At 41.4% G+C, this 9,800-nt stretch overlaps 1 protein-coding gene across 1 annotated transcript; it reads right to left on the bottom strand.

The window, feature by feature from the left end:
* Window positions 1–4,279: 4,279 nt before the first annotated feature.
* Window positions 4,280–5,156, bottom strand: LOC149645067 (uncharacterized). The gene is made up of 3 exons (XM_089850420.1): window positions 5,046–5,156; window positions 4,659–4,998; window positions 4,280–4,611 (listed from the first exon to the last, which is right to left on the bottom strand). The coding sequence occupies exons 1-3, from the start codon at window positions 5,154–5,156 to the stop codon at window positions 4,280–4,282; spliced, it is 783 nt and encodes a 260-aa protein (XP_089706546.1).
* Between the last annotated feature and the right edge of the window lie 4,644 nt (window positions 5,157–9,800).

The following is a 9,800-nucleotide window of genomic DNA, read 5'->3' as shown; positions in this document are numbered from 1 at the left end:
ATTGACCTTTGCATTTTTCGGTTTTTATTGGTATGAACCACCACGCATTTGTAGATATCACCCTGACTCTTATGAATGGTTATTGCTTCTGCCACTTGTAAGGGAAATTGTTTCCTAGACACAGTGACGTTTTTATTCGAGTGTCGAAGCGTGAATGATCTCACTGTCTTTTCAAGGGGAGCCCACGAAGGCTCTGCCTTGGAAGCGACAATCAAAGCGGTACATTTAGCTCGAATATCTTTACCCACCCTTTCGTGGTCAAAGGAAATCCAAACCCTAATAGGAACACGAACCCCGTCTGGACGCACTCCGTAGTCAATTTTACGAATTCTGCCAGTGGCTCCATTAACAACTCCATCTTGAATGTCAATGTTGTTGGTAACCATATACCGAGCACTGTTGAACTGGGGTCCTATTCTAAGGCGTTCGTTCATCCTACCGAAACATTCCTAACGATAGCTCTAACGAACGAGCTGTACCGAAAGGTTTCTGTCGAACCAAAAAGGTGCAATTCTAAACGCGCCTAAACGCCCTTTCGTTACGAAGCCTTTCGGTGAGAGAGATATCGTTCTTTCGGTATGGGATGATAGAATGTTTTTTTAATCCTACACGAAAGGAGAGGTTTTCAATCACGTGTAGGATCACGAGGGCCAATGATATTGAAGCGACTCCGTAGCAGACGAGATTTTTATTCCTTGTTTGTGCCACGATTTGCGATAACTTAACTTCAAGTTGGCAATTTTAATTATATTCATTGGTAAGCTAAGAATATTTTTTTCTATTAAGTACATTGCTATTTATATGTATTGTATTGTATGGTTTCATTTTAGTGCTTTGATATTTAGGAGAGACCATTTTAAGGTAAGCCTTTGTCGCTGAATTGCTACAATTACATCATAAATGATAGACATACCATAGGTAGCGTTAATTAAGATTATATATTTTCAGTAGAAACAGCCTTTTATTTCAGTAATACACATTTGTTTTGGGAAAATGGCTCCACGTGCTGCAAGAGTTTCAGAAAGGCAACGGTGCATGATGCTTGAATACTTGGAGAATCACCCTGAACTAGTGTCTGGTAGACTCACGGCAGAGTTCACCAAAGTGGCCCAAGAGAGGTTATGGGAACAATTAGCGGAATTGCTAAATGCTGATGGAGTAGGTGCAACGAAAGACGTGAAGAAGTGGAAGAAGGTTGGTTTAATGTTATGAATACAGTAAATCAGTCAATTTCATGTTTGACTATTTTAGTCATGGGCAGACTGGAAATCGGATGTTAAAGCGAAGTCTGCTGCTATTAAACAATCAATTCGTTGTACTGGGGGTGGAGAGAAAACCCAATCTCAATTGACAGAGACAGAACTGCGGCTGCTTGCTGTTATTGGAGAAATGTGTGTCGATGGAAACGGAGACGTTGGAGAATTTGGATTTGCTGCTCCAAATAATCAACAGCATGAGGTTTACAATCGAAATGACAAACAGTTTTTATCATTGAAGCTTAAAAATATGTCGTTGTTACAAAATGGATATAATTTGTATGTTTTATTTTGGCAGGACTTACCTTATTAATTTATTTTCTTTCTAATTTGTAGTTTGATTTTTGTTTGTTATTCTGCTTTGTTGTTGCTATAATTAACATCAAGTTATTTAAGTCTCAGGCAGGTGAACACTCAGGTAAGAGTACCAATTATGTAGAAGTTGCCGCAGAAATTGCCACAGGAGGGGACATTTTCGACGTTTTATTGCCGATGCCAAATGAGGAACCCTCATTGGCGACTGGACACGAAAGCCAGTCAGGAAGTAAAGGTATTAATAGCAATAGTAGTGTGTCAGGAAAACTTGGAAAGACTACTTAATGGATAAAATAAATTTAAATAATTGATTCAATTAAGACTGACACTAACTAGCTCTTTAAAGAGTTTTCTTTTCAAGACAATATTTCAACGCCAACATCAACAACCCAAAGTGAAAGGGAACTTAGGGAAGAACAGACAACTTCGAAAAGCAGGAAGCGTAGTAAGTTATTTAATTTACTATTTTAGTAAAAAACAAAATTACAAAGCCTTTGTTAAAAAAATGTTTTTAGAAAAGAATTATAGGGCAGAAGTTACCGAAAACTATGAAAAAGCAACTGAAACTCTGAAAGAAATCGAAGAGAGGAAAAATGATAGTCGTAAGGAAAAGAATTCTGTTTTAAAACAAATCAAAACAGAGATGGAACATCGAAATGTTATTGAACAACAGAAAGCCAACTCATTGGAGAAGTTACCTTTGTCCTTTTCAGAAATAGCAAAACATATGGCAGTTTTCGCTCAAGTTGGGCTAGAATTAGCCAATAAAAAATGAGTACAACAATAAAGAGTTGATTTCAATTATATGGTGCTTTTATTTGTAAAACCCAGTATCGGTTGTTTGGGTACATTAGCGAAAGCGTCTTACAATATGTTCTCGTAGTAACTGGCCTACGAAGCCAAGTGTCATTAGGTCTGGGTGCATACTCGGGGACATCCATTACCATGGCCCGTCTTTCAATTCTTTCTTGTCTTCTTCTCAATCTCAATCGCCTTCTCATATTGCTCCTTGCGTCATTTTCCTCATCTTCCGTGTCGCTATTTGTGGATGTGTCCGTGTCAGAAAATTCGTCATCTGAATCCCTATGTGCTTCGTCACGACGCATGTTGTGCAGCGTACAGCAAGCATACACAATTTTACCAGCCGCTGTAGGATGATAATGCAGTGTGCGATACATTAACAGGCAGCGAAACACTTGCTTTAAAACTCCTATGGTGCACTCAACAATTTGACGAGTTTTTGTGAAAGCAATGTCATATTTCTCCTCAGCTGAACCTCTTTCGGTGTGAGTTATCGGTGTTAATAGCCAAGGCCTTAAGGGGTAACCACTGTCACCTATGAAATTGATGTTAATTACATTATGCTTGTTATTGAAATAGCTTCTTACCAATTAGCCAACAATCTTTACGCCCATTTATATGTTGTCTCTCAAGATGGTTGGATATCTCCTACATGCGAAAAACGTGCGAGTCGTGGGCTGAACCGGGAAATTTAGCGTTGCAAATTATAATTCGCATCTTGTGGTCACAAACCTATTTGAAATATAGCCGACTATAAGTTGGCATACCAAATTTAATAATAAGAAAGTATCAACTCATACAATTTGAACATTTAAGGAATGAAAACCTTTACGGTTTACGTAAAGATACTCTCGGAATCGATTATCGTTCATTGATGGAGCAACAATTGCTATTTGAGTACCATCAATAGCACCAATCACCCCTGGAAATTGGGCTATTTTGCTAAATCTTTATAGAAAAAGATAACAAAACAGCATGTTTCAATAGACAAATCCATTAATTACTTACAGAGAAACATGCATATAGGGGCACGCCCTCCATCTTGGGTATTATCGTTCACGCCAAGAGACACTACTAGAGGCAGCAAGAGTTGGCTAGCCTCCAGCATGTAGTGAACTCTGGCTCCATCTTTTGGCGAGAACGAATAAACCCAAGATGGAGGTCCTGCCCCTGTAAAGTTCTCTTCACCCATGTCAATAACGGATTGGTCTATAGTATTAGTTAACGAACCCTATTTTATTCGTTTTTATTTCATCTTCAATGACAGGAAATCTAATTGTTTCGTTTGCGAAAACATCAACAATAGCGATACTGACAGCTGAGACACATCGGCTTACTGTTGCTTGACTCACAGCAAGAAAAAGGTCTTGTCCTATTGCTAGTTGGTATGAACCAACAGCATAAAATCTTAAAGCAGTCAAAACCTAAGTGACATTGAAAATGAATGTCATTTTTGTACACAACATTAAAACACGTACTCACCTTCACATTTGGAGGAATTCCCAATGCGTTTCTACCCGAAAGACGCTCTTCAAGACGATCGCAAATATTATAAACTATCTCTTTTCTAATCCTAAAAGGTCTCTTGAATCTATAGTCATCGAGTTCTAAAGGTTGAGCCCTATCTCTAAAAATGCGTTGCCGCCTTAAATCACGATTTGGCAATTCATCGGCAAGCAAAGCAAACCTCAAAACTTCACGTCGAATAAGATCGACCGCCATATTAAAAATGTTGTTCGGTATACGCGTAACGAAAGGAAAACCCTTTCGTTAGCTTACCGAAGGTTTCTTGCTACAATTACCGAACAGAATCACAACTTTTCCGGCTAACGAAGATTTTGGGCGCTAACGAACAGATTGGTTCGGTACGCTTCCTACCGAACGCCTTAGAATAGAACCCCAGGGCTTCAGTTGTTTCGCTCTATCCAGTATATATTTTCGCACAAGCGCTTGAAAGTCAAAGAATCGCAAAATTCAGTATTAAACTGACTGAGACGCATCTCATTGAAATCTGCCGCGCCTTTGTTCGTAGCATACAGATGTATGGCGTCGAGAGGAGGCTCGCCTTTTACATTCACCTGCTGTTTCTTGATTAGTGATACGTCACTGACTTCCATTTTTCCTATTGCCATTCGATTCAGAGCCATGGCGAATTCCTTGTCTTCCTTCTGACGCATGATCTCATTCAAGAAAAAAACCTTAAATTCTTTCCATTGCGGATTATTATCTAGCAATCCAGCTAAGGGGTGTCACGAGCTTTAGGAATTTGAAACGCGTAACTCTCGCCTACTGGTTTCAGTTGGTTAAAATCGCCAACAACCAAAACTGATAGTCCACCGAATGATTCTTGTGACCCCATAACCTCTTGGCACCTAGAATTGACCTTTGTGAGTATCCCTACTCCTGCCATTGAAATCTCGTCAATAATTATCAGTTTAAGATCCTTCCAGGCAACCCTAATTTTGTTCAGAGTTTCTGATTCCATTCTCGACATGGGCCCTCCGTATTGGCTAACTGGAAGCGAGAAAGCCGTATGCAAAGTGGTTCCGCCAATGTTAAAACCGGCTTTTCCCGTGAAAGCGCACTTCAAGACAATAATGTTGGAGTTGTCAGCCCCAGGTTGTACCTAGTGACGCCCTCGCAAACGGCTTTAATGAGAACGCTTTTACCTACTCCGGCTCCTCCAGTGACAAATAGTCGGAGATACTGGTCGGGCTTAGTTTTGAAATGCCCAAGAATGTAGCCAAATACTTCTCTCTGCTTTACGTTTAGACCCTGTACCATTTTGGCATACTCACTGTCCTCTACTATACGAACAGTTTGCACGACTGTGTAATCTGGGACACGGCAATCGGGGATTTCCCGTCCCATGTCTGCCGTAGCATCTCGTGCGCAAGCCAGAACACACATTAGCCAAATCTTCTTGAGCTTCACTTTCGAGGAATTCTACCCTCGCTCTTTCAAAGTCGCCTTCACCAGTTTCATTTACAAATTCTTTTCTTTTTCGCGAAATCAGTTCCAGATTTGCTTCGTAGACTTCTTTGAAATCTTTTTCCAAAACATCTGTGGCCTCGTCGCGCCAAGGATAGAACAAGAGAATTTGCTCTCTGTAGAAATCCAATGTATCTTTCTCGATACCGTAATTCCTGTATCGGAGGACTTTTTCCTGTGTACGTTTGCGTACAAACCCATGGCCATGGTTCAAAGCGATCCAAACCGAAGCTACATTAGATTCGGGCTCGCTATCATGTCGTTCATCCTCGTTTAGACTTGAAACTTGCTGACCTCGGCCTTTTTTCTTATTGAATTCATACCAAGCTGAAAATTCAGCCAAACAGACTGATTCCATATCATCTGGCCTTAATGGGTAACGATCAATTAGGCCTTCCGAAAAAATATCTGTACTATCTTCTGGCAAATCATCAAGCTGACTCTTTGGTTTGAGAATATGAACTCGTTTCTCTGGCATATTTGTGTTGATAAAGATGGTAGCTCTACTAGACTTAGACACGGTTATCTGCAGGCAGAGCTGTCCGCGCTCACCTCAATTTAGCGAGCCCGAGCGCGAATTGAGCGAGGCTCTTCGAAATAATTGATAAAGTCACGAGCCCGAGCCGAGCCCGAAAGTTTATGAAAAAGTTTTCTTAGCTTGAGCCCGGGCTCACAATACGTCACAAACAAAGTGAGCCTTGAGCTGAGCCCAGGTTCAACTGTAAAATCAACGAGAGCTTGCGCTGAGCTCTCTTACAAATGTTTTGGCTTTCCTGAGCTCGAGCGAGGCCAACTGAAAACTATGAGACCGCTCATTTTGAAAGGGCGCTCACTGTTTTGAGACTGCGCTCAGCTTGGCTCAGCGCCGTATTCAGTGCCAACAGAAACTAGCGTAACTCATTGGTAGATGAAGTTTTGAAATTTTTTTAATACAAATGTAGTGCAAGTCATTTGGATAGTAAATATGTATTGTAGTTTTGCATTTATCGCGTAAAAATAGCTGCAAAATTATTTATTTCAACATCTACATTGTTTGGAAGAAATATTCTCCGGAAATATGAGACCAAGCTCGAGCTTGAGCTAACTAAATTGAATGAGCCCGAGCTCGAGGTGAGCCTTAAATTCTATCGATTTTGAGCCCGAGCTAGCCCGCGAAAGATATTAGAGAGAGCTTGAGCTCGAGCTTAGCCCATCAAAATTATGCGAATGAACCCGAGCCCGAGGCGAGCTCATTTATAAAAACTAACTTAGCTTGAGCTCACATTGAGCTCTAAGGAAACATTGTTTCAATTTTGAGCTTGAGGTGAGCTCGTTGTCAATTTCTATAAAGTAACGTGAGCTGAGCTGAGCCCAAGCGATGGTGGACAGGTATATCTGCAGGCATAAGTACACCGCTTCTTGGGCGGAAATTTCATGACCAGTGAGAAACTTGTTGGCGATAACTTTAAGCCTTTCTTTAACAGTAGAGCCCGCTTGCCTAGCGGCTCTCATAGCTTCCATAAGTAGTTGGGAAATGCCACACTGTGATTTTCCAATGTAAGCGATGACGTACATAATGCACGCGTAAGCATCGAGAACAAATTGAATGTCCATATTGGCTCTCCATAATCTAAGAATGTCTTAGTTGTAGGCGTTCACTCTTACTTCCAGAGGAGATCTCTTCAGGAGAATGGTTTTTCTCTTAAGATTTAACGTAACGCAATCAATATAGACCCGTTCCGTCATTTGAAGAGGCCGCAAAAACTCTTCAAATGTTTTAGGAGAATCTTCAGTTGTCAGAGCCGCTATGGCTTTTTCCACTTTCTTATATTCCAATGCGATATGTTGACCGTACTCCTCTCTCCAATTTCTTAAAACAGGACCGTGAACATATGTTCTCGGCATTGGAGGCCAGGGAATTCCAAAACGATAAATCGTTTCTTCTCCCCGTTTCACCTTGCACGTTCTTGTGTGTTTGTGCGTTTGAAGAGGAACCAGGTTGACCAAATCTTCATTTTCTGATTTGGCGCAAGAAATGAAGCGCTCAACAAAAGTCTCGACTTCTTCAGTGTTTGAACCATCCGGTTTTAATTTTGAAGCGCCGGAAACCCAAATTACACTGTGCACGTGGGGTGACCTACGGTGTTGAAACTCAACTCGATAATAGTAGTCCACCACTAGTCCCAGAGGTCAAACCTTGCTCCTGAGGTACTTTAATAATGCTTGAAATCTGTAATCAAAATATCTCGCGCATGTAATAGGGTCCTCCTGAATCAACTTGGCTTTATCTTTGAAAGCCATAGCTTCAATGTCTTGGTTATTCGTTATCTTTTTGCCAGCAGTTACCAACAAGGCATTTATTAACTCAGGCCATCGGGTTTCGGCCGCGCTTACAGTCAGGAAAAACGTAGGAATTCCGAGTTGTCTCACCATGGCCAGAAGGTCCCTCGATTTTCGTTGCCAAAATGCGGGGGAGTTGCGAAGGGGCTCCAGTATTCTGAAACCATCGTCATGGTGAAGCAGCGATTCAATTCCACCTTCCAACCTCAGTGTCCCCGCTGTTAGTCCACGCCCGTTAGCAGACTTAGTTTTGCGTAAACAAATTTGAATTGCTTGACTGACTTTCATAGTCTCAATCTTTAACCATTTAAAAAATAGATTGGTGACGTCACTAGCGCATCTTCTGTCTGAAGACAGCAATTCCCATTTTACAATATCTTGATAGCTACATTTGACCTTAATGTCCCTTTTCTGCCCTCCGTAAATTCGAGAAAAGGACAGTTCTTCGCAATCTTCATCGTATAGCAAAGACACGGGACGGCTACCTTCTCCTGGTGCAAAGGTTACCGTGATATTAGTGTCCAATAAATCATCAGCTGATAATAGCAACGAATCTCTGGCTCCACAATTAACGCTTTCTTCTTCCTTTTCCTCAACCCATTCTTCGTCACTATCAATTTCCTGCACATTGACACTCTGGCCCACTTGCCCATCACTTTCGATTGAGGGTGTCTCGTTCACTTGTGCGGCTTCACTTTGAGCAATATTTCTGTCGTTTTCGTTTACGACGAAATCAACCGTTTCTTGCACCAACGTGTTCATAAGGTCCTCCGAAAGAGTGATGCAATGTTTCTTATATTGCAGCAAACCCTTAAGCGCGGCTAAAATAAGCTTAGTGCGCACAGTTTCAAACAAAAATGGGTTATTATACTGCATGCGACGCATTAATTTCACTTGTATTGTATGTGTGTTGTCAGGCAGCCTTGGTAAAACGGAACAGGACGTGTCCACGTTACAAGGAACATTAACAACGGTGCCCTTTAACCCTTTTTGCGAATCACAGCCAAGAAATCGTATTTGAATGAAGGGAATTCTAGGGCTAACAAGCCGTTGCTCGAGATTACATAACCCTGTAATAGTCTCATTTACGACTGGAAAAAAAAAGCCATTAACGGGGCTCTATTTTGGAACCAACCCTTTAGATACGGCTGCGTGGCAAGGCATGCACAATTCCACTAAGGGAGTCAAAACACTGGTAACCAATCCAACGCGCGCCTGAAAAGTTTCTAAACTTATTGAGGTCGAACTGTTCTTAAAACAAAGTCTAGAACATATTTCGCTCTTGTGCGTAGGCACATCTTTAATCGATTCAGAATATAAAAATTCTTGATATAATGGGTCATCCTTTTTAATAACCCTCCTAAAGCAGGTAGCGAAATTTTCATTATTACGAAATTCAGGGTCTTCCCTTCGTTCCGCCATGTTGGCCCTCTCCTTCTCCCGAAATTGAGGGTCTTCCCTTCGTTCCGCCATATTGGCCCTCTCCTTCTCCCGAAATTCAGAGTCTTCCCTTTGTTCCGCCATATTGGCCCTCTCCTCCCGAAATTCAGGGTCTTGCTTTCGCTCCACCATACTGGCCCTCTCCTTCTCACGAAGTTCAGGGTCTTCCCTTCGCTCCGCCACCTTAGCCCTCTTCTTTTCAAGAAATTGAGGGTCTTCACTTCGCTTATCCATATAAGCTGCATACCTCTTCCTATTTCCTCCCTCTTGCCTTGTTTCAGTTTTGTAGGCTTTGTCTTTTTCCCGGAAATCGAGTTCTAGCCTTCGCTCCGCCATATAAATTCTAGTAGTTTTCTCTCTATTTTTTGCATTTTGCCCTCCCTCGTTACTTTTTGGGTCTTGCCCTCCCTCGGCTTTGGCAATAGTCTCTTTTTCTCGCTTAATTTTATATAATTCTCTGCGTCTAGCATTTAATTTAGCTTTACCCTCTGCATTCGCAATTGTTTCCGGTCCTAGGCCTTGCCCATCTGCTTTGGCATTTTTCTCTTTTTCCCGCTTAATTTTATATAGTTCTCTGCGCCTAGCATTTAGTTTTGCTCGAACCTCAGGATCCACAATATTTCTCCCCTTTTTATCACTAACTTTGTCATTCTTACTTCTCTCACCATCATCTACATC

This window comes from Phalangium opilio, unplaced genomic scaffold, assembly GCF_054372755.1.
Source record: "Phalangium opilio isolate 3A_F unplaced genomic scaffold, DU_Popi_V2 ptg000090l_1, whole genome shotgun sequence".
NCBI classification, from domain to species: Eukaryota; Metazoa; Arthropoda; class Arachnida; order Opiliones; family Phalangiidae; genus Phalangium; species Phalangium opilio.
The sequence above is the reverse complement of the archived record's forward strand: the minus strand, read 5'-3'. Positions and strand labels throughout refer to the sequence as shown.